This window comes from Hoplias malabaricus, chromosome 17 (assembly GCF_029633855.1).
Source record: "Hoplias malabaricus isolate fHopMal1 chromosome 17, fHopMal1.hap1, whole genome shotgun sequence".
NCBI classification, from domain to species: domain Eukaryota; kingdom Metazoa; phylum Chordata; class Actinopteri; order Characiformes; family Erythrinidae; genus Hoplias; species Hoplias malabaricus.
The window spans coordinates 28,904,735-28,929,770 of NC_089816.1; the positions used below are offsets into that span (position 1 = coordinate 28,904,735).

The 25,036-nt window shown below is 38.4% G+C and overlaps 2 protein-coding genes across 2 annotated transcripts; one reads left to right on the forward strand and one right to left on the reverse strand.

Annotated features, from left to right (window-relative positions):
* Window positions 1-4,589: 4,589 nt before the first annotated feature.
* On the reverse strand, window positions 4,590-8,337 carry hmgn6 (high mobility group nucleosome binding domain 6). The gene is made up of 6 exons (XM_066649573.1): window positions 8,184-8,337; window positions 7,279-7,305; window positions 7,136-7,165; window positions 6,908-6,955; window positions 6,039-6,161; window positions 4,590-5,457 (listed from the first exon to the last, which is right to left on the reverse strand). Exons 1-6 carry the CDS (start codon window positions 8,196-8,198, stop codon window positions 5,410-5,412), a joined length of 291 nt encoding a protein of 96 aa, XP_066505670.1. The 5' UTR covers window positions 8,199-8,337; the 3' UTR covers window positions 4,590-5,409.
* A 1,750-nt stretch (window positions 8,338-10,087) lies between these two features.
* On the forward strand, window positions 10,088-24,468 carry sh3bgrl (SH3 domain binding glutamate-rich protein like). Its single transcript, XM_066649860.1, has 4 exons — window positions 10,088-10,311; window positions 17,901-18,086; window positions 18,876-18,956; window positions 22,124-24,468. The coding sequence occupies exons 1-4, from the start codon at window positions 10,267-10,269 to the stop codon at window positions 22,157-22,159; spliced, it is 348 nt and encodes a 115-aa protein (XP_066505957.1). The 5' UTR covers window positions 10,088-10,266; the 3' UTR covers window positions 22,160-24,468.
* Window positions 24,469-25,036: the final 568 nt, after the last annotated feature.

The window sequence follows — 25,036 nt, forward strand, 5'->3', positions numbered from 1 at the left end:
GGTTTACAAACAGACGTTCAAACACTTGTTTAAGATCAGCTTCTCTGCATTAAATAGCTAGTTATAGCTTGACAGATAAGATTAGCAAGACCTAACCATTTGATGGTAAGTATTTTACAGCAAAACTCTAGTTGCTATACATAACTTGCCAAAATAAGGAAGACACAAGCCACATTATGTTAACATTGTTTGTTTCTTGTTGTCTTATTATTCACATTCTTGTGTGATGTTACTGTGACAAACACTGCTCACTCCATGACCCTGTTTTATTTATAAATTTATTAATTTTATTAATTAACATTTTATTAAAATGTTTTATTAAATTAATTGCACTTCTGAAAATTATGTAGTGTTTGTTAGCGTAGCTAGCTAATGTTACCATATATTTACCAGGATTGTTTTGGGTAAATATTAACTTATAGCCTACCTGTTAAGGCTCATTTGCTTAAAGAAAATGTGCACCAAAAACTACCAGAGTGAATTATGGGCTGGAGAGCAACCTACAGCTAGAATCACAAGAAATATGGAGGTGGACAAGTCCATTACCAGTGCGAAACCCTGTTGAATTCTGAGTTGCTCTGGAAATAAATGAATCCATATTTAAGGGATCACTTTGGCTTTAAGTGTAAGAAAGGTGACATATTTATAATGCAGTGTTTGCTAAGAGAGAATTAGCAGCTTATAAAAAACCAACATCAAACCTGCGCATGTTGAGCGTGTACAGTTAGCTACTTTAAATAACAATAAGTTGTAACTTTACATTGGTAGTGAAAAATAAGTTTACCTATTTTAGTAAGAGGCTTGAATTAGCAAAAAGCACATCAGTGTATGTTGATTGTTTTTACTGAACTGTTACCTCCTTTGTGTTACGACTCGATCTGCACAAATTAATTTGATTCATCTCCCATACTTTCGTATTCTATGTGTGTATTAGCTAACATTTTCGCTATGACGACATAATTTCATAAAATAATAAAACCTGCTGGTGGGCCATTTTTATGGATACACCTTAATAAAATGGAAATGGTTGGTGATAATAACTTCCAGTTTGTGGCACATTAGTATATGGGAGGGGGGAACCATGGCGGCCATTTTGGATCCAACTTTTGTTTTTTTTAATTGGAAGAGGGTCATGTGACACATCACACTTATTAGGAATTTCACAACAAATGCAATGGTGTGCTTGGTTTTAACGTAACTTTATTCTTTCATGAGTTATTTACAAGTTTCTGACCACTAATAAAATGTGTTTAAAGTGCTGCCCATTGTGTTGGATTGTCAATGCAACCCTCTTCTCCCACTCTTCACACACGGATAGCAACACCACAGGAGAAATGCTAGCACAGGCTTCCAGTATCCGTAGTTTCAGGTGCTGCACATCTTGATGGTATGGTGTGGTATATGGGGTACTAAAATAGTGGTGCCATTCTTCATCAATGGAAACCTCAATGCCACTGGATATGTGAAATTGCTACATGATGATGTGTTTTCCTCTTTATGCACTGAAGCTGGCACATTCCCTGAGTTTTTCCAGCAAGATGGTGCACCACCACATTATGGGTGTCAGCATTTCCTAGATGAAGAGTTTCCTGGAAAGTGGAAAGTCTCCCGATCTGACCCCCTTAGACTTTTATCTTTGGGGTCATATGAAGGCAATTGTCTATGCTGTGAAGATACGAGATGTGCAGCACCTGAAACTACGGATACTGGAAGCCTGTGCTAGCATTTCTCCTGCGGTGTTGCTATCAGTGTGTGAAGAGTGGGAGAAGAGGGTTGCATTGACAATCCAACACAATGGGCAGCACTGTGAACACTTTTTATAAGTGGTCAGAAACTTGTAAATAACTCATGGAAGAATAAAGTTACTTTAAAACCAAGCACACCATTTTCTTGTGAAATTCCCAATTAGTTTGATGTGTCACATGACCCTCTTACAACTAATGTGCCACAAACAGGAAGTTAATATCACCAACCATTCCCATTTTATTAAGGTGTATCCATATAAATGGCCCACCCTGTGTGTGTGTTTATATATATATATATATATTACACAGTATAAAATATATATTTCTGTTTTGAAGTGGGTATGTATGAAGTACATATGATAAGTTAACGTATTACCCATAGTAGACAGCGATCAGCAGTCTTAAAGTTCACAGGAGCACACTGGAATAAGACTGAACTGGAAGAAAGCGGAACGCTGTTTACTATGGGTAATACACTGACTAGGCATAATTACCTCATACATACCCATTTCAAAACAACATAAATATCCCTTTAATAGGAATATGATGTTGAATAGACATAACTTCAACTATTTTAATAGTCATATTCATATCAGCTTATTTGTTTTTAAATAATTCATCATCATCATCTTTTCCATTTGTCCATTTTAGGGTCGCGTTTTTTAAATTCCATTAATTAAAACTCACTGGTTTGAAATGTATATCCACTTGTCCCCCCACTTAATCCCAAAACAATGTTCCAACATCTGTAAAAATTAAAGCATTCTTAACAGAGTAGATCTATCTTTGACATTTAACATAATACAGATTTTGTGAGAAACGTTGAGCAGGTGTTTTCAAGCCTTTGAACACACACAATTCTACTTTAGCTCAGAACTAGCTTGCTAGCTGCATAAGCATAGCCAGAATGCTAATTTAGAAGTGTACATTGCTGTATTACTTTGAAGAAACTTAAAAGAATGGGGACACTGACATATTACTAATTTTGATCCACTTGCTATAGATGTTGACAGACTATTCAGTGCCAGTACCACCATTTTGGTGATGTAACATAAAATATTTAATTTTATAGCAGATTTTACTCAATATTCAAACATTGCAGTCCAAATATGCCACAATATCGAGCAATTTTAGCTTGTCAACTATGAGTGATTGTCCATCAAGTTGTTTTAGGTAAATTTTAAATCTTGGAACAGCTGAATACGTATTAAATCAATCAAAAGACATACTGAACTTCAGACCAGCTAAGATAAGTTGGTAACTCTTCAGCTTGAAAATATGTTAATCATCAATAAGGCACTCACCAGGCACTATGTTTATATCCTTCTATCCATCAGTTGAGCAGGCAATCTAATTTCTGCAAAGATAATTGAAACAAATTAAGCTGATTAAAGGTTATCGACCATCAATCAAGCAATTTTCAACCCAGAATAGTCATGAAAATTGTGTATGCTAGCATTTTGTGTACAATATCAATAGCTTTCATTCCAAAGCATCAATTTTATGTGGAACAATGTCAAATAAATTAGACAAGTTTTGGTACAGAGCTCCCAAAGATTCAGACTTGATCTCCTCGACAGACTGAAACACAACAGAAGCAGATGTCAGTAGTTGTGACACAGCCGAGCTTTTTCGCTCAGGGGCCAGTTGCCTGACGTTTTCTTTCTGGCGTTGCTGGCTGTTTTTTGCTGGTCAGAAGAAGAGTCAGAGCAAGGATGAGGTCATGCATTTACGCACATAAAGTCACGCATTTGCGCTGCCCAGTGACAGGCAGCCAGGCTCAGGCTGACCGATATGAGGAGCAGAATGGACCCTATCAAAGACCACATTATACTAAAACAATGGCCTAAGACATAGCCATACCCAGGAAGTTCTGTTAGTCAGGAAGGTGCACATATTCTGGGCATTCTCAATCTTTCAGTGTGTACTTAACATTTCTGTCAGAAATCTTTTCATAAATATGAAAAAAGCCTTTCACATTTACGCAGACTCCACCTCATATCCCAGACACAACAGAATAGCTCTCAGATGAGAAGTTTGGTAAATCTGTACGCATTTAAAAGTATGTTGAAGCCTGCCTGAAATCAAACTACAAGACCAAAAGTTTGTAGACATCACTTATAATTTGTGTAAGTAATTTGCTCTTTTAAGATGCACCTATTATGTACCAAGTAGTTCTGTTCTTGTTCACACAACTTGGGCATATCCCTTAGAAAATAATTAAATCAAATGTGTCTCTGTGGAGCAGCTGCACACGATCCTAAAATCACTACACTGAATGCCAAGCATCAGCTATCTACATAATGCCCCAAGCACTGAGCTGCTTAGAAGTAGAATTACATTCTTAGCACCATCCAATACATTTGGGTGGAATTAGCACTTTGACATTCTGAATTAATCACCCAACATTAACACCTGACCTCACTGATGAAGTTCAAGTTCACACCATCATTAAAGTAAAAGTCAGGTTGGGCAAATACCTGCTAAAACAGCTTAGAGAGAAAAAAAACTCCTTTTAATTACATCTTAATATTCATTTGGGGGCAAATTTGTTGACACACTTTTGACAAAGTGGGAGCCTCAAACATTCAAATCATACAAGAAGATTAGAATCGCCTATTTGAGCATTTCACACGTCCAGTCTGAATTTGCCACTGCCACGGCTTTTTTTGGAATGTGTTGCAAGCAAAAATTTCAGAGGGGGAAAAAAATTGACTCTGTATTACAATTTAAAAACAATAAAAAGTGATCAGTGTAGATTTACAGATTGCCTTGAATTTAAAAAAATAAATAAATAAAGATAGAATATAGAATTATATAAAAATAAATAAAGTTATAAGCACCAAGAAGCAAGGGTGAGGAAAATTCTACGATTTTCTTTATTAAGAGACATCCAGAACATTAGATAGGGTACATGGACACCTGCACACTTCAATAAAGGTTAGAATTTCATCCTAAAAAAATGTCATTGTTTAGAAAATCTTGTATAACAGCATAGCTTTGAATGAGCTGCTCTTGATTTTTTTAAATTTAAACAAAATGCTCTTTTTTTTTTCCTGTTTTAACTGCAGGGTAGGTTGAAATAAAGATCAGCCCATGTAACACTGCCCCGGAATGTTTTCAGATGTTTTTTTTCTTTGTATTCCTCTGTCTTACGAACAATAAATTGATAATGGACAAAAAAAAAAAAAAAAAAAGAAAGAAAAAAAATCTAGTACATGAAACAAAAGGAAGGAGACTCACTGCACATACGCAAGGTAAAAAAAGAGAAAAATCACTCTTTATATGGTTATATAGTTCAGATAGAGGGAGGGAAAGGAAGGTGAAAAACAGGACAACACTCAAACTGCTCTTACTAGACCAAACAACCTATGGGCACTCATGAAATGCCATTTAAAAAAAGATTTTTTTTTTTTAGTGTGTTCGTCTCGCAGACATTTGATATGACCACTGCAAATCTGCAAGGTGCTCTGCGTTTAGCTTTAAGTTTGTGCTAAAAATCTGTACTGATACTTATAAAATCATTGATAAAAATATTCCTCTGTTAACAATATGCCTGGAAGAGAGGGGCAATAACATGAGACCGGGAGCGTTCTGAGGGGAAAGAGAAGAGGGTAGTAGGTAGTGGACAGGAAAAGGAGAGGGCTGATGGGAGGCAGTGGTGCTACTCGGATTTTGCTTCCTCCTTGGTTTCTTCTGGAGTGTCCTCAACCTGAGGAAAAAGAAGGAACACATCACAAGTCAACATTCGTACATTACAACGGCATCAGTTTTCAAAATCCGCTGTGGTTTATCTCAAAGACACGTTCATATGAATGCCATTTATAGAAAAATATGTCGAATGGCTGCTAAATAATCTCAATAGGTTATTAAATATTGTCTTTTTTTTCCAAAGTTATTTACATAATTGGAACATATACCTTTGGAGGAACTCTAAGCCTAGACCAAAGTTCCAGTCCGACTCTTGGCTGTTTACGGACAACCAGCTATATGCAGTAACTAAGCAAGGAGACTGGCAGTGTGCTACAGCATGCTAGCAGTAAAACTTAAGTAAATCATCCCTAGTTAAGGCATGACCTATTGATTACCTATGTATACATTTTTAAGTGTTTATTAGCGTTCCTCAAACCCAGTTTAAAGAAGACATCTGCTGATTCAACACTCATGCCTTAGTATTAAGTTGATGTGTTGAATCAAGTATGTTACAACCTGATTTAGTAAGCAAGCATGATGTCCCTTAGGCCTGGAACTAACCACTGCTGTTGATATTAAAACAGATTTCTCCCTACGTACTGCGTTGGTCTTGGCTTCTCCATTTTCTGAGTGGTTCTCCTCATTGGCCTCTGCCTCCGTGGACTCCTTGGCCTTTGCCTTGCTCTTTTTGTCCTCTTTCTTGTCTTTAACCACTTTGTCTTTCTGTTAAGTGCAATCAAAACATAGAACAGCATTTTCAGAGTTAGATATAGAGTATTAAACTAAAACAATACTATTTACTTGGAGACTATGGGGTCACCGATCATATCCACAAAGGGCTGGTGTGGCTGCAGATTTTTGTTCCGACTTAATAGAAGCACATGCTGCTCAACAGTTTAATCATCTAGTATACGCTGTAAACAAGTAGAATCAGGTGTGCTCTGTTTAACTGGAATGAAAACCTGCAGCCACTCCGGCCCTTTGTGGATAAGATTGGTGACCCAGGCTCGAAGATCTCAGTCTTGTTAATACGGAACTTACATGTTGGGTTCATAATAGCAATTGAACCTCAAGTTTACAAGTCAATGGTTAAGAGGTCAGCATTCCTTACCAGCAACAAACTTGATATTTATTTTTGACAAAATACAATAAATGCCACAAACCATGGATCTACATTATGATCAATTTGGCTATTACACTGAATTCAATCAAACTCTGGTGCATTTGTCTACGTTTGACTTTACACTCAGATAATGTGTATCTAACAATTGTTCTATTTTACACTAACACAACAGGCTTTTATATATAATAAGACATTTACACATGTTTTACTGCCACTTTTTCTATAAAGCTTTTGAAGTAAGTATTCTGAACATGTGTTTTAATTATATGAAATCACAATGTTTACTTGTAATTTATCTTATAGGTGTAATACTGATTTATTCATTTATTTAAGTCTTTGTATTTACCTTAGCTGTTTTTTTTGGTTTCGGTTCAGGCTTGGGAGGAGCCGGTCGCTGTAAAAGACACGCAATTATATATACACAGAAAATGTATTCAGTTTTGTAGATACATTTAAAAACAAAGACCATGAACTAACAATAACTATAATAAAAAATACCACTTAAAATGATGCAATATGAAAATAAAATGAAGCCACATGCACAAATAATATAAAACAAATATTAGACACTTACTGCAGATAACCGTGCAGATCTCCTCTGAGGCTGCAGAAAGAACAAATCAACTTTTACAACAGGGATGACTTAAGTATACATAAATATCTGTAAAAGGTGAGATGCACAAACAGGCCAAAATATAAAAACAAATGAACAAATACCTCCTCCTTTGCTTCACCTTCAGCTCCCTGTAGGAAAATGCAAAAGTAAGTGAAACAAATACATAATAAATAACCAAGATTAGACAGTAGGGGGCATATCAACCAGTGTTTGTTGTTACATTTAAAATGACTAAATATTAATATTTAATAACTATTAAATTAAGCTGATATCAGACAAGATTTAATCAAGGTGTCTTCCCAAACAGTGAGCAGGATTTTATTTTATTTCCGGTGAACAATGGAAACGCGATGTCTCTAACAGCCTTTTTTAGTTTGCCCCATGTGGACAACCAAGCCTTGGAGAAATTCAAAAAATCAGGGCGGGAGATGGAAGCGGGGGGAGGGGCCGAGGCGAATAGCCACATCGCCACCTACTGTAAGCTGAACGCCACTGCAGCCATCTGGCAGCACGAACAAAGAGAAAAAATAACAAATATATAATTTTGACGCCATAAAAATAGACCGTGATGAGGGCTACCGAAAATAGGTTTCCCATGTCGTTTTTTCGAGTGTCGTTGGTGCCTATTTGATGACCCAATGCGATAAAAACGGCATTTGTTCTCGGTCCTTTTTTTCACAGTGACTAGTTAGACCTGCAAAGCAAAGCATGGCTGCTTGAGGTTCACCAGCATGGAGCCGAAGCTCTCAGACTCCACCGAACAAGACTGAGTCTACAGAGAGGTCGAGTGCACTACGGGAAAACATGCAGAAATAAACAGTTTGAACCGCAATAAAATGCAGATTTAACAAAATAAATATTTCGGAGAGCGCAGCCATTTTGCAAACAAAATTAATTAGTGCAAAGTCTTGTGGAGATGGCTTTACAACAAACAGCAAGCTCTCAATGGCTAACTACTTCTCAGATTTTACAGTGAAAGTATTCACACAAACTGGAGGTTACATACCTTTCTTTTGGGCATGGTGGATTCCTGAAGGGTGTCTTTAAAAATACTACTAAAAGCGAGAGTTTGGAGTTGACGACTCACAGCATATACGTGACCGTCTCCTTATCCTAAATACAGTAGTAAACACACAGGAGCATTAAAGCTAGTGGCTGAATGGGGGGAGGGGCGCGGCTTAGACGTGATTGACGTGCTTTCGACCAATCAGAGCTGAGCTCCTGGAGCTGCGAATGAAGAAGAATAACCGAGCCGGCGTTTCTCTCCGCGCCAAACGCTCTCAGACCCAACTGAGCAAGGGTTACCAGTTACAAAACCATTCAGACTCGGGTTTTTTTGCTCATAATACATGGACTCTGCGCTTTAGGTTTATTCTCAAAGTGTCCTCTGTTTGGTGGCGTGTGCTATGAGACGTTGCGTCGTTATAAAGGCCATTTAACGTCAAGTATTCGTAAAGGTTCATGTCGTGTATTATATTCAGACGAGGTCCAAAATGGCGCCCTCCTTGCCCGGTGCATTCTCACCGGTCTTTCTCCTTCTCGCCAAATTCACAGCAACAACAGAAAAGAAGAGCTTCCCTATTGTACTCCATAGGGCCGCGAAGGCGCCTGTAGGTGGCATCATTCACTCTCATTAACTTGTAAATTCTTTGGAAGCCATTTGAGCAGATTCTCACTAATTCCTCCCAAAAAGTGAGAAAAGAATAAAGATGTCTTTTCAGTTGTTTCTTGCATACCATTTGGAAGAAAAGACACCCTTACAGTAAATGAGCCAGTTTTTACCTTAAAAACCCAATTTGCTGAGCTACATAAAGACTAAATTCGGTCAGAAATCAATATCGATTCTATTATGAGAACTGTAGCATCACCTTGGAGTTAAATGAGCGCAAACTCTTGACAAGGCGTGGATATTATGACGATATCATTATTACGCCTATTTTGCCGCATTACATCACAAAGCTTTTCTGAGCATATAATGCATTCTTGGGTTCGGTATTGTGACTTATAACAATAGCAGAACCATTTTTGGTACAATACAGAACTGTTGCGGAGCAAACGTTGGAAATAATGATATGAATCTGCTTAGGAGTGATTACATACACCAACAGAAATTATATATGCAACGATTGCATATTTTATTACAATGAAAGCAATACTTCAGAGTTAGATCCAGTGGAGTTTGTTAATTGTTGATTTAGTCATAGTTTTTAATATTAATAAAAAAAAAATATTCCGCTTCAACCAAACCATTAAAGTCGTGAAAATGTAATGTCGTATATCCCGTACACCCACCCCGCATAATCCACTGTAGTGTACATGTGCACAGACACACTTTATGCAAATTTAATAACGTGGACATAACTGAAAAATACTGGTATTTTCCGTTGTTCGTTTTGTCCAACGGGCTGCTTGTATTGTGAAGAATGTAGATAAGTTGCTTGAATGGTTAAAGTTAAAACAATGGTCAATGGGTTTGTAGCATGTTTATAACAATTATTCATATTGAGTTGGATACAGTGCAGTTTGTGAAGGGTTGATGTAGATATTTTTTGATAACATGTTTAAATATGTTTGCTCCAACTTCCCAAACCATTAATAATAATAATAATAATAATAATAATAATAATAAAAATAATGATAATAATAATAAATATCAAGCCCCCCTGGAAATAACTGAAACACTGGTATTGTCTGTTATTTGTTCATTTTGTCCAACGGTATAGGCTGCATTAATTATTTTGAAGAATGTATACTAAGCTGCTTGAATAGTTACAAAGCTGTCAGTGTGGGTTTGTGGCTGTGTATATTGTTGTTTTTGTTATATATAAATATATATATATAAATGAAAACCCACTGGTATCGAGTAAAAAAAAAAGGGGTGGGGATTAAGGAGGCGGGGAAGTTGCGAGAGAGAGAGAGAGAGAGAGAGAGCGCCCCTGCTCTGTACAAAATTGCAGACTTCTCTCCCTGCGAGGCCACTAGTCTGTGATTTTAAACAAGGGAAAGTATACAGTCTCAGTGTCAGTTTAACAGCCTCGGAACCTCGCTAGGGATTTTGCTCTCTGTTGTGTCGCCCGGATTTGTAGAACATGGTGATCAAAGTTTACATCGCGTCGTCGTCCGGATCAACCTCGGTAAGCGCACTCATAACGGCTTACACACAAAAACAAGATGATAATGATTGACGGAGGAACTTTTGATCCTTTAAGGATTTCCAAACACGGTGACCACATGATGTAGCGTGAACCCTCCTCTGATTATGAACTAGCTGCCTTCGTTTTATGAACTAGTTACAGGATGTTCTTCTCACATTCCTCTCCAGACAGACATAAAGGCTGCGATGATAGAGAGAGAGAAAGAGAGGGAGGGATGCTGTTCTGGAAGGGGTTCCTTCTCCACTACGCTAATCACGTACACCCCTACATAATGGTACATTGCCAGCATAGGAAGTGGAGAGATAGCTCTCAAAAAATAACTCTATATATAGCAATTCAATGGCAAGTATTTTCTTTCTCTGCACACAGTGATGCAGCCATTTCCTGAGTCTGTGGCTGTCACTGTCATCTAGACTGAGGCCAAGTTGAGCTACATGGAAGGAAATAAACTGCATTTATAAGACATATTCATATATGCAGATTTATATATGATACATGTTTTGCATTAGAATACAGTTAAAGCCATGTAAGTGTCCAAAATAAGCAAAAAAGTTAAAAAAAAAGTATTTTTCATAGCTCATTCTTTTTGTTTCCAATTTACTTTGTTTTTTCTTATGTTTTCTATGTGTGCAAATCTTACTGATATTGCTATTAAACACACTGAACTCTTTGGTGGTCTTTCTCCCAAAGCAACAGCTTGCAGATATGTCTTGAGTCTTAACTAGCTCCTCCTAATTTGGTAAGTTCACTGATGCTATGCTTAGAAGACCCAAGTTACATAACATCAAGGCCCAACGTCTTGAGCACGCACTGAATACACCTTTGGGAGTTTTGAGCGTTTGAAAGTTTTAACATGGAGAATAGCCCATGGTCTCAGGCTATGAACTCTTAGAAATCTTAGAGAAGTTAAGTACGCTTAATGTGATTCTTGTTACACAAATTAACTTAGGAACGTTTTTTGTCATTCCTCTAATTTTCAACAGACGGCATTTGTCTGGTATTAAATGTAACTACTCTCTGAGGGGGCTTGTTTTGCACTGAGGCTGGACGGAGGGGCGTGCACCCATCTCAGGCTGAAGGCCTTAATGTTTTCACTCATTCAAGTCTCTTAAACCGATGGCGATGCCCGAAACGATACAGTTGCATCAGGAGATGACTTGTAAAAAAAAAAGTTAGGCTTGGCAGTTTGTGCTTTACACATAACGCCCAACATATAACTTCTTGCTTTCTGGTTAGCACAAGTTTCAAAGTGTGATTACACATACATACTCAGCAACATTAAGTACAGAGTAGAATGATATTAACTGTCTTAACTGGCTTCCATAGTTTTGTAACTATATTTGAGAGATCACTCAAAACCTATTACTCTTTTCACATTGAAAGTCATTACTCTTGTGTACAGGATATAGTGATTTAGGGTTGGATAATTCTATGGACTATACCGGTATATCATAACATTTCTTTGCGGTTTCAGCAATAAGTTTGATGAAGAGGGCCTTAAATCCATGATATAACACCAATATCATAGCAGTGATTCTTGTTTTTTTTTTTCCCCCTCACTTCTTCATTTGATGCACTGTACTCATAGCCATCCAGGACATGGCTACATCTACAATGCATTCCATTCAGTTTGCCTTATTTAAATATGCTAATAAGCTTAGTAAGACATTTTTTTTGGCATCGCCCTAACATTTGAGGAAAACTATGTCATATTTATATCTTAAAACGACAGTTTCAAAATCATTGTCCTGCTTCATTGAAATGTAATAAGGAAAGCAGAACACCCACGGTTGCTACTCTGGAGTCAGCACTGTAGAAACTGTACTATTTATCCTTTGGAGGTAGGTAGGAAGCCATAACCTTCCCTCACCTTCCCTATTGATTTCAGTACAGTGCTATGAAAATGAACTACATTAGAGGGAGCACCATGAGCTAAGAAAATACGTCAGTGTAAATATGACAACCTCAAAACTAATCCACGAGTATTGAGGAAAGGCTTCCAATATTGCTATGTACTGCTAATAATTCTGGGCTTTATGTGAATCATTTAATGTTGAATGGGTCATGGCACCAATTTTTAACCAAATCAAGTCTTGAACCTGTTGTATTATAACACAAATGTCCATAGGAATACATTGTTACTTCTGTAACACAGCAACAACTGAGAGCAACATTTTGTCACATTTTTCCACATTCATTTTGAAGGGAACTGCAGTGCAAGACGTGATTAACTAACAGTAAGCAATGGATTTAGACAGCAAGTCAGGTCATTTATAATCGTGTGCTCTTTCTGTAAAATACTCAACAATGTATCCATTCATATTTCTATAAGTGTGTACCTTTTTAAAGGTAGAGGAATAAAGACAGTTCCCTTTTCTTGTAAACAAACCCACAGCACAACATGAAGCGGTATATGTGTGGCGAAGCCTTATTATCAAGTGGGATCATTGTAAGCACATAGCTGTGGAACAGGTCATTTAGGCAGTACTCAGAGGTTTGTTTTATACCTGTGTTGGTGTTAAAGCCTCCAGAAGTCTTTACATTAGATTTTGCAACATTGTTGTTTGATTTCATTCAGCCACAAGAACATTAGTGAGGTCAAGTATTGATGATATTCTTGTGTCACAAATGTTTGCTCCAGTCCAGTCCAGTCCACAGGCCAAAACTGAGGGCCCCAGTGTCTTTCTAAATAATGCCTGCCTTTTAGCACGATTACCTTAATTATGTGCTTGCTCCTGCATGTGTCAGTAATATTTTAGTCTAATTCAAAAGTATACGTATGTGTGTGTGTGTGTGTGTGTAGGCCATATATAAACATAGCACAAAAAGTAAGGAACTTTGTGTTTGGTAGATTATTTCTTTGTTGTAACAATGCTTCTTGCCAATAAATCTTATGCCATTGGAAACATGGTAATTTTCCTTTTAATTGGTGCCACATTTGTAAGGAACATGCATTTGTGGGATGAGCGGTAGAGCTGAGTATGTGGGTTGCACCAATGAAAAATTTGCCAAATCCTCTCTGCCAATGCCAAACAGCTTATTTGGGTGGCATCTCCCTCACTGGAAAAACGAGGCTTGAGGCAATCTCAATGCAGAAAAATATCGAGGTGAAATTCTGCAACCAGTGGCAATCCCATATCTCCACAGTCTGGGACCGAACTCTATCCTCCAATATGACAATGCTCACCCCCACAGAGCTGGTTTTATCAGATACTACCTCCAGAATTTGGGAGTGGAGAGGATGGAATGGCCTGCCAGCTCCTGACCTCAACCCCACTGAACACTTGTGGGTTGAGCGTGCTGTTCGTGCCAGAGTGACCAACACAACCATGTTGGCTGACTTGAGACAAATCCTGGTTGAAGAATGGGATGCCATCCCACAGCAGTGTGTGACCAGGCTGGTGACCAGCATGATTGCAGCTAGTTTGTAATTTCACCATGTAGACAAGTCTGTCTGCAAAGTTCTCATATCCTACCGTGTTTGCTTTGAAAAATACCCAGTTCTATGTACCAGGTAAAAGCGAAAGAGCAGAGTAGAGCCGAGCCGGGTCAAGTAGGGGTTATGCAGTGGAAAAGCACCATAATAACATTGCTATAGTTGTTCCTATATTACAGTACATGTGGCAACAGTCTACAGCATTTGAATTGTGAAAAATCCCTGTAGGATTTAGATTCACGCTAATGCACAGACAAGCAAGGCCTCTAGAAACCAACAAAACAAACAAGTAACTTCCTTGCTATATAATTTGTATGGTACAAACTACGTCTACACTGAAACTGTCAGATCACTTTTGAAAGCTTCTTAAAGTGTTGAAGGCTTAGATACTTTCTGACATAGTCTGCATGGGTTGTCAAATCCCCATAGTGTTTCCTTGAAGCTTATTCTAAGCAAGGAATAAGCAAAGAACAGTAAAACAAATAAGTGTTCAAAGACCTAGCAAAACAACTGTAGCCTTGGAAGAGACATTGGAGCATGGATAGAAAACAGTGACTTCACACTGATCATCCAAAAAGGTGTGTCTTTTGGGCAATGGCCCAAGTCTTTGGACCTTTATAAACCAGCCCACAGCTGTCTCCTTGCTTTAAAAAAAACATAATGAGAGTTAAACCTTGGTGCAATGTATTTTATGAAGATTATTAAGGTTTAATAATCTTTAAGCCTTAATCGATAATGTTGGTACTTAAAATTCGTTTAGTTGAGAAATTAAGCCATGTTAGACCTCCATTTTAACTGGTCAGTTGTAATCAATGCTAGCATAAACAAACCGGTTTGTAAGTGCTGCTTATCATTTATTTACTGTCTGCTTTGCAGCCTCCACCCACAATTGGAGGTCTCTCATGAGATTTAAATGGAGTCAGAGCTGCAGGGAAAGTGAATAATTTGGGATTCTCATTATTTCAATAACTAGGAAAGTTATTTATGTTTTGCATATATCCCAGTGAAAATAAAGCTTTATTTTCAAGAACAGCATGAGCCTTTAATGATAATTGACACAGCCTACTCTTAACTTTAAAAAAAAAAAGACGTATTCAAAGAACGGTCAGTAGTCACAATGACTTCATTGTCCATTTACATGTCTTTTGACCTCAACAAATTTTATTTGAACGGACACTTTTTGCAATAAACCTTAGACATCAGAAAGGCTTAGTCCAACAAACATTAGTGGTCATAAAGTCTGTTTGTTTCCATGTTGATGTCATTTCACTTCAGCCAGTGTTATGACAACGGACACATTTTGGAATAAATGAGTACACAGGTTATATTAGTTGCCAGGAAAGTCTTATTTAGGGGTGTTATAGCCTTATAAATGCTGGGCTTCAGTAAAGTGTTACCAAATGGACACTGAAATTGATTTCAGTCCTTCGGTCTGTTCATTGATAGCAGAGACTTAATAGTACACAGGATCAATACTGCAGGGCATTACAGGGAACTAACAGATATCGATTCAGTCTTACTGCCGTGCCTGTAACAGTACACACTAATGAGATAAATCGGAATACATCAGCCGAGTTCCAGTCATCATATGTGAAGTTACATCATCCTGAAATCTTGTAAGCAGTGAGGCATGGCTATAGTTATAGCCAACAGTGACAATGTTCTGTAATCAGCAGTAGTCACTATTCTTTGAGCACTGCTCAATCATTAACATCCGACAACACAAAGTATTTAGGGCATTTCACAATGACTCTCTTTGTGTATAATAACAATATGACCCGAGTTATGACAGTGTCTTGTGTGGTGCTATTGAAATGGAAGTCCTGAATGTGAAAGAGCTAAGGTTTGCATTGCTAATATTGTTCTGGGAGCATTGTTTTGTCCTTCTGCTCATATTTCAGCACCCACATCACGTTTGGCTTCCTGCATTCCACACTTACTCATACAGAAAATTCTCGAGTTTATTTGTGCCCACCCATATGCAGGAGAAATAGTGGGGGAAAAAGAGAGGTTTGTTGCTGCGTCCAGTAAAAACAGCCAGAGCCAGTACCTTTGCATGGCACCAATTTCCAGAAGGGGAAGGTGGTGTTTGGCTCATCTGCCTTGAAAATTTAAATTATGTGTTTGTACAATAGGGGTTTTGTGAGTGCTACTCCTAAAGTGGGGCTGAGTCAGAGGGGAAACTCACTATCCTCTTACATTCTTTCTGAAGAGTTTGCGCAAGGGCTACAACGGCTGAGTTAGTGCTGCAACACATTTCCAGGCATTCCATAGCCGTCCAGGCCTCAGCACAGCTGTCTGCTGGTTATTTGCATGCATGGGCTGTGTCCTCGGACAGTGATACATTTAAACTAGCTAAGTTTGCATAGGCAAATTGGTTTTTGCATACAGCAGTTTGATCTTGCAGACAGTAGTTGGTGATTCATGCTGCAAATGAACTTGGCTTTTGTGTTTAACAGCACATTTAGCAAAAGTGGTTTATAGTCTCAAAAACGTTCTAAATATTGTAAAAACGATTAAAAAAACTATATGCTTAGTCATGGTGAAAATACAGTTAACCACTTAAATTGTTCTATGAGTAGTCATGCGTCTATGAGTAGTCAGGCTTAATGTAAAAAGCCTTTGAAGAACCACATGGTTTAAAGGTATATTTAAAATCTAGAGCAATCTTTACATTTCAGTACATGAAAACAAAAACTAGTAGCTCACTTGGTGTGCAAACTGTCTGTCTGTACTCCTACCTAGTGCATGTTGCTTCATTTGGAAGTTGGCCATGGCTGACTTCCCCACAGCAGGCCTTATTTGGTCTGTGCTTGACCAGCTCCCTCCTCCCTTGACTGAGTCCCACCAGATCTTCTGGCTTCCGTCTTCCCTTCTAGGGACATTCTTCTTTTAGAGCCGCCCACTTCAGTCAGGAAAGTCCTAGCACCTTAAAATCCTGCCATAACTGAGTGATAGGCCTAGCTCTAGTTGCTTCCTCATAGACAAAGTCACATGCAAATACACAGTCTCACTGACTGACCTACAAACCCTTATTTTCAAAACGATCCTCTTCTGCAGAGCTTACAACAACATTCCATGACTTATTAATTAATCCCAGATTATTTGTGTGATTTGTAGCATGACAAATCTCTGCATTCTTACACTCTTGAACTTGTGCCCTATTTATTTCAACCTATTAGAAGGTCATACATGTGTCTTTGAACAACTTTCCTTTACTCTCTGCTAAGCCTTGAAGGCAGCTGCCTGTTTTAGGCAGTTTTTGACTGGTGCTTTGAATTTCAGAGGAGCTTCAGCTTAACTGTAAAGGCATTCTAGGTCACAGTTTTGTGTAGATATAATTAATATAAATGGTTTTGTCTGTTTTCCAGAGAAAGGCTAAATAATGCTTTGAGGTCATCCCTTAGACAACATATGTCCAACAGCCTATAGTGGAGAGAGATGTTCAGTTCTGCACATACAGCTTGCATAATACCTAGTGGTAATAGAATAAGACACTCTGGAGCAGCTGCACATGAGCCTAAATTCACCATGCTCAACGCTAAGCCTAGTCTAGAGAGAATTGGGGTCTCTGGCAATAGCTTGGGGAACACTCATTCTGTGGAGTGGAATAGCATCCAGTACCACTGAGATGAGATAAAGTGGTATTTTTTTTGCTCTGGAACTAAACATCCAACATCAGTATCTTGCCTCAACAATGTTATCACATCTCAGAGCGATTAAATATATACAGCAGTGTTCCAGTATCTACTGTAATCCTTTCCAGAAAAGTAGAAGTTACTATAGCGATGCATGGAGTCATTACATACAAGTATGTTATATTTCAGGTGTCCACAAACATTTGGCCATATTGTGCCTGATATATATCTGCTTACAGTTGCTGTTGTACTGTTGGTGAATTAATTGTATTGTTTAAAAGTAACCAAAGTTTTTTTAAGGATGTGAGAAAATAAACAAAACCAAAAACCAAAAACCATTTCCTCTGTTTGACAGTACACTATATTCATTTTTGATAATCACAAAGGAAGGTCTTGTTCTGAAAATAGGGGCACTGAGGTCAGTTACTTGTCATGATAAGAGCATCCTCTTAATGTGACTTGCCTGATCTTCCATCCTCTGTCCTCCTCCTCAGATCAAGAAGCAGCAGCAGGATGTCATGGGGTTCCTGGCAGCAAATAAGATTGAGTTTGAGGAGTGTGACATTGCAGCCAATGAAGAGAACAGGAAGTGGATGCGGGAGAACATACCTGAAGACTCCAGGCCTGCAACAGGGAACCCCCTCCCACCACAGATCTTCAACGAGGAGAGATACTGTGGGGTCAGTCCTAAACGCACTTTAAATATCTGATTAAAACATGTAAACCCCTAAGACACTGAAATAATGGACAATTCTGTGTTAAATATTTAAAATCCTGAATCCAAGAGCTGTACAATTAATCTATATCTTTTTCATGATCATAGCAGTTAATTTCTTACATAACTGCATTTAATTTTGAAGTGATGATTATTTTCAGTTCACTATCAGTAGGTACTGTCATACTATTTTGTGATAATTATCAGCTTTATGGAACAACTGTGTATCTATAACTTGCTGCCCATTCATACTGGTACAGCAATAATCTAGTGTTGCATCCTCCCTCCCATTCACCCACTACAAATTCTTCCTGTGTGTTTTGATGCAATTGCATTCACTCCTGCCTGGGCTTGAATGCAACCAAGCCAGCTCCAGCAAATGAAAAACAAGCAGCATTGAATTCCATGGACAAAGACAGCACTAGTTTTAGGACAAATACAGCTGCAGCAGGGGGCTTGGAAAATACCTGCCCTTTATTGTTGGTGTTTTTGTGTGTGTGTGAGGTTACAGCACACTGTACCCCTCACCCCTTTAAGAGCACAAGTCATGTACACAAACATGCGCCTACCCACCCACGCACCCGTCCAAGTGTATTAGGTTTCTGTGGTTTTCTGTACCTCGGCCAGTGACAATGCTTGCACATTACATTCAATACGTTTTTGCTCCATTTGTTTGGTTTAGGACTTGAATGTGTCCCCTATGGATGAGTCATGCTCTCAAACTGAAATTCAATTATTTTCTCCTCCCATTCAGAACTATGAGGCCTTCTTTGATGCTCGAGAGGACAACGCTGTGTACGCATTTCTAGGCTTGACTGCTCCCCCAGGTTCAAAGGTATGGATTTCATAACTAATATGAGAATAGGGTAACGTTTTACTCTTCATATGCCTTTGAGGACAAGGTACACAATGAGTCTTGTGACAAGGCATCGTGACACACTGCGTCTTGAAGCAGAAATGTCACGATGCGCATTGTGGAAACAGACGATATTACATTCTGTTTATGTCATTGAATGCAGTTGCATCCTTTGCACGTTAGAGGGCGCAATTGTTTTAACTCACACTAGCACGTCCCACGCTGCGTTCCTGCCCTCATTAGCACTGCAGCTGCTTCCGTTCTACAGAGGAAACTGGTGAAGGGGAAATCGAGTAAGCCCCATCGTGCTTTAAATCAGAGGGGTAGCAGCGTTTTGTTTTCTCCGTTTCCTGAAAAGCAGAGTGAAACGTGCCATTTTATTTAGGTTTCTGTCACAACGGCCTTAATATAATGGCCTATATTTTGTTTCAACCTTTGAAAAGTAGACTGTTCTAGGTTTCTGGGCAGTGTTGTCAACATTAACATAACACATGTTAACGCACATGGGAATTTAACATGTACATTTTTTAATCTATTAAACATTAATAACACATTTTTGAATATATATATATATATATATATATATATATATATATGTAGCTGGGTTAGCTGAGTGTTGCTACAAGCTTCGCTAACTCTAACCGTGGCGTTAATTTTCTCTATTAAATCTTCTGTGTCCAATGCTAAAGCTCTCCCCAAAACATTTACGCAGCAAATTAAAAGACTCTAATCCAAAAGTCAGCGAAACTACACTGAGATTTTATACTAAATTTTACACTTGCCAGTTTGCCACATGAATGGCACTACACATTTATCTCCCATCCAAATGTACAAAGTAGTACAACCATTTTAGCTTTATATTTGTGATTATATTTTAATTAAAATGTACTAATTCAAATATAAATCCATTGCGTTGGCCCTGCATTCTTATCTAATTTTACATTTCAATATCCATTATTAAAAGCTTAAGTCTTCAAAAGGCATAATGTGATTAATCACGATTCGATTCAGAAAATTGTGTGATTAATTACTTAAATGGAATGTGACTGTGAGCGAGTAACAATAATGCCACTGAGTCCAGCTACACTATTGGATCTGGCAGGACGGATGTCTGGCCCCACTGTACTAGTACAACCTCGGAGTAATGGCCCTGTCCAGCTTCTACCAGCCCCAGTGTTAATTAAGCTGCTGCCCCCTTCTAAAGACCAGCAGCATGCCTCAGTGGGTCCCGAATCCTGTCTGATGAGCTGCAGCTATATTCCAGACACCCTGCTTTTTAAAGCCAAGAGAGAAATTGATTTTAGTCAGCAATTGTGCAATCACAACAATTTTCAATATTCAGATTTTAAGAGCAAATATTTAACTGAAAAACGCAGAGCTTGTCAATTGCCGGTAAATGATGAAGTAGAAACAATCAAACCCTCATAAAATGTAACTTTCCTGACTAATTGGTAGCCTGCAACATATGCTTAGTGCATCAGACTCAAGCCATAAAGAGGGCATAGTGGGGTTTATTTTTGCCAAAATAACAGTCCAAGGTCTTAAAGCAACACTAGATTACATTTGGTATTTTTGCTCTTGGGCTCCCCCTACAGTTGCAGAGTGTAATTAATTACATATTTTAGTATTGTCCTGACATCAAAGAGGTGGAGGTTGTTGCCTTCCCTCCTCCAAAAATTTACATAGTGCAGTTTCTGCAGTGCTGAGCCTGGAGTAGCAATGACAGAGGCTGTGTTCTCCCCATCTAATGTCAGTGGAGCATCACAATGACTTTGAAGCTATAATTGTAAGGTAAAAATACCACCTAGTGTTCCATTTATTTATATAATGTGATCATTTATGTGATTTATATCACAGGCATTTTTAAAGATAAAGTGAAGTTAATTATTTCCCCCAAGTTGTTTAGTCCTACTACTTAATATGTGTTAATACTTTGTTCCTTGTGAATTGGGCATTGCTGGTGAAATGCTAAGATCACAAATGTTTAATACACCTCTACACTTATAGCAGTCATCAAATGTTGTACGGTGTGCTGTGAACATACTGAACAATAACAGATGTTATTGGATAGAATAAATCAAGGCATTACAAATAACGTCAGGCCCTTTGGGCCCACCCTAAACTAATTACAAAGATTGTTGTTTATTATAATGCATGTTACAGTTGTGTTATCTAACATTATAGTTTTTCACTGTCAAGACCTAACTCTGGAATGGCACCTGAGCAGAGTTGTTTTGGATACTTGTTAGTGTTGGCTTCAAACTGCCGTATACACTTCCGTCCATGTTCTGATCTATTGCTCGCTGCCTTCTAACTACTGAAGGGACCCTGAGGTTGATAATTATTGTTTACACCAAGTGCTAACTGCTGATCTCAGAACATGAGCTAAAGGGGTGAAGTTAGAATCTATTTTCATCTGATACACAGACAGAAGCCCCTGTTTCTGCTCTCTGGCCCCCCCTAGCTCCCTGGTGGGGAACTGAATGGGCAGGGCACGTTATTCATAACACCCATGTAATACCCAAGCTTCTTAAACATAACACATGATTTACAAAACATATTTCAACATCAATATACGGTTTCTGCTTCACAGTTTATCAGCCACACACTTCCTCCGTCTCCTTTAGTCATGGAAAGGTCTAAACCACCATAGACATCCCTTACCAAGTAGCACTTGTTGTGGTGGAGCATTCTTGGCAAAAACAGTTTCTTGTATTAAATGGAAACTCCACTAATTGTTTTCATAATTTTACAGAAATCAATGATAGCAGTGTCATTCAGGGAATTTGTTGGGAAAGTACGCTTGTTTTAGAGGAACAGACTGGATTTAAATTTTTGCCTTTGTTGCTATAGTTCACCGACAAGACTCGTACTGTAAAAATGCTCAGATATTTAAGCTGGGAAATATATATATATAAGTTCAAGTAATAGAAGGTGGTATCTCACATCAAACCACTCTGTGATCTATTTTAAAAAAATGAATTATGTGGAAACTGAAATTCAGTGGAATTCTTCCTTAAGAAAATTTCCATCTGAGGAATTCCTATTGGCAGAAAGTACTGTAGCAGTGGCATAAACAGTACTAAATATTTAACTTCTCATTTGTCCCATTGTTTGAGTTTATTTTTTCCTTTCTTTCCCTTCAGGAGGCAGAGGCTCTAGCCAAAAAAGAGCAGCAGTAGTCCACAACAGCTTCCAGTACCCTCTCCAAGACTGCAGCTAGACTCCAGTGCTTTTCTCTCCTTTCATACGGCAATCACACATTCAGCTACTTCTTGTGCCCCATTCACTCCTATGAACATTCCATCACCATTCAACATTTGGTCCCCTTCAAATGGATATTTGTATCCACCCTGCCCCTGCACATATTAAAGGCCCAGTTTACACTTGGTATCAAAAAAACGATGGTATTGGAACACGTAATGAGATCTGCGCATGTGTATAAATGCATTGTAATTGGATCTCCATCCATCTGTGTCAGCACATTGTGTTTGTACCTGGGTGTGTGTATAAACACATTGTGATCGAATCTGCATGTGTGTAAAAGCACATTGATCAGATTGGCGTATGTGGGTATAAACCTAAAGCAGCTTGTCCACATTCCTGGTCTGATATCATGTTTTCTCTTTTAGTATTGTCTTAATTGGATGATGATGATGATGATGATGATTCAATCACCATGATCAAATCATTGATTGGATGTTAATGCCAAATGTAAACAGGGCCAAAAACAATATTAATGTCTTACGACTGTGTATTTCTTGCCAGTTATCAGAACTACTTATGTGGAGTCCAAATCTAAGCACATATTTGTATCGTGGTATTTGTTTATAAAGTGCCATTTGCAAGCAACTGATCAGTGCCTGCTTCACAACATAATGAATGCACTTAGGATTAATCGCAATTTTCCTTATAACTACACACCTCTACAACAAAACCCTGCTTAAATCTGTTAAAGGGCTATAATAATCATAGTTATGTCTTACACATACTTAAATATTTGGTCTTATAGAGTCTAGTGCTGTAGTCTTAAGTCTGCTATTTTGTACTGAAGGATTTGTTTTTGTCTTTTGGTCTGAGACCTTTGGTGACGTTTAAAGGTACACTAAGTAGAGCAGTCAGTGTTCGCCGTTCAACTTACTAAAATGATTTGTTATGGTATGGACTATTGCAAAATAATTTTGAGCTGCAGAAGTACTCCAGGCAGCACGGTGGCGCAGCAGGTAGTGTCACAGTCACACAGCTCCAGGGACCTGGAGGTTGTGGGTTCAATTCCCGCTCCGGGTGACTGTCTGTGAGGAGTTTGGTGTGTTCTCCCTGTGTCCGCGTGGGTTTCCTGGTTTGGCGACTTAAAAAAGTGTCTGTAGGTGAGAGTGAAAGTGTAAGTATGTGTCGCCCTCTGAAGGACTGGGTGTGTTCTTGCCTTGTGCCCAGTGATTCTGGGTAGGCTCTGGACCAACCACAACCCTGAGTTGGAAAAGTGGTATGAATGCATGAAGTACTCCACAGCTGTAAGGGATTACCTTGTTGGACCAATCATGCAGCTAGCAGGGAAACCGCTAAAATAAATCAGCATCAAATCAGCCTTCTTTACACAGTACTTTAATATCAACTATCTACATGCAATTATATGTAGCTTTAAAGTAGTCATGCTAAAAGTTCATTATGTTCTGCTCAGTTTTGTTGCACCAAGGTTCTTTTTCGTACCAATCCAATAAATTATAAAATTTCCACATAGCAGATCTGTTCTTACACACCGTTCATAAAGTAAAGTTCTGAATGTCTACCTATAATCTTAAATATTAATGTGTCATTCAACAGCAAAAGTGCTACTTAATGTACCTTTAACACTTCCTTCTGATTGTCTTGATAGTGTACATTGTTTTTTTCTATTTTACAAACAAATAGGAAAAGTCATGCCAAAAAAGTGTATTATTGAAGGGAGCAGGAAAATAAAACTTGGTTTCATTAAAAAAAGGTTTCTTCCTGTTTCTTGTTAGGTGACACTTTATACAGTGAACTGTTTTAGGGAAGCACTGATCAGAACTTCCCATCTACAGGCAACACATTACAGACAAACAATGGGTAGCATAAGTATATACTAGTTTAATGTATTCAAAGGCCCTATCTTACTTTTCCCCCCACTGAGATTAACTAATAAACTAGCATGGCTTTATGTTCCCAAAACTGTCATTATTACCTTTTACAAGATCATTTTCAGACCTCTCTTTATTTCTCCAAAGAAAAAAACAAATCCATTTTTGTTACTGGGCTTTAAGACCAATTGAAAATGAGCTCTGTTCTGATTGGTTATCCGTTATTGCAGTTTATACATAGCAGTTCAAGCTGAAATACTTCTATACTGGCAGCACTAAGTGTATGTGGGTTGAACATATGGAGATTGGTTGGATGTTGGTTTTTGTGACATCACAAAATACATACAAAATGTGTTAAGGTGCATCAAACAATATGCTATTAAAAAAAACACTTTCTGTTATTCTGAAATGTTGTCTTCTGAAAAATGTTTGGCCAACATCTGATTCCAATTTACTTTATATAAACTGGCCATAGGTTTGTGGACACTCATCTGACATCTAATAAATTAAAGGACTTTATATATATATGACCGGGCGGCACAGTGGCGCAGCAGGTAGTGTCGCAGTCACACAGCTCCAGGGGCCTGGAGGTTGTGGGTTCGATTCCCGCTCTGGGTGACTGTCTGTGAGGAGTTGGTGTGTTTTCCCCGTGTCCGCGTGGGTTTCCTCCGGGTGCTCCGGTTTCCTCCCACAGTCCAAAAACACACGTTGATAGGTGGATTGGCGACTCAAAAGTGTCCGTATGTGTGAATGTGTGTGTGTCTGTGTTGCCCTGTGAAGGACTGGCGCCCCCTCCAGGGTGTATTCCTGCCTTGCGCCCAATAATTCCAGGTAGGCTCTGGACCCACCGCGACCCTGAACTGGATAAGCGGTTACAGATAATGAATGAATGAATATATATGACCACCACATTGTTTCTACACTCACTGTTCATTCTCTCAACTGCACTGAACATACCAGAGC

What these genes read in the sequence shown, in the direction of transcription:
- hmgn6 (XM_066649573.1), bottom strand. An exon ending in GATCTGCACGGTTATCTGCA is followed by an intron (nt 6,956 to 7,135) that starts GTAAGTGTCTAA and finishes TGTCTTTTACAG; the next exon opens with CGACCGGCTCCTCCCAAGCC. An exon ending in AACCAAAAAAAACAGCTAAG is followed by an intron (nt 6,162 to 6,907) that starts GTAAATACAAAG and finishes TGCACTTAACAG; the next exon opens with AAAGACAAAGTGGTTAAAGA.
- sh3bgrl (XM_066649860.1), top strand. Translation starts at nt 10,267, where the DNA reads ATGGTGATCAAAGTTTACATCGCGTCGTCGTCCGGATCAACCTCG. An exon ending in CGTCGTCCGGATCAACCTCG is followed by an intron (nt 10,312 to 17,900) that starts GTAAGCGCACTC and finishes CCTCCTCCTCAG; the next exon opens with ATCAAGAAGCAGCAGCAGGA. An exon ending in CTGCTCCCCCAGGTTCAAAG is followed by an intron (nt 18,957 to 22,123) that starts GTATGGATTTCA and finishes CTTTCCCTTCAG; the next exon opens with GAGGCAGAGGCTCTAGCCAA.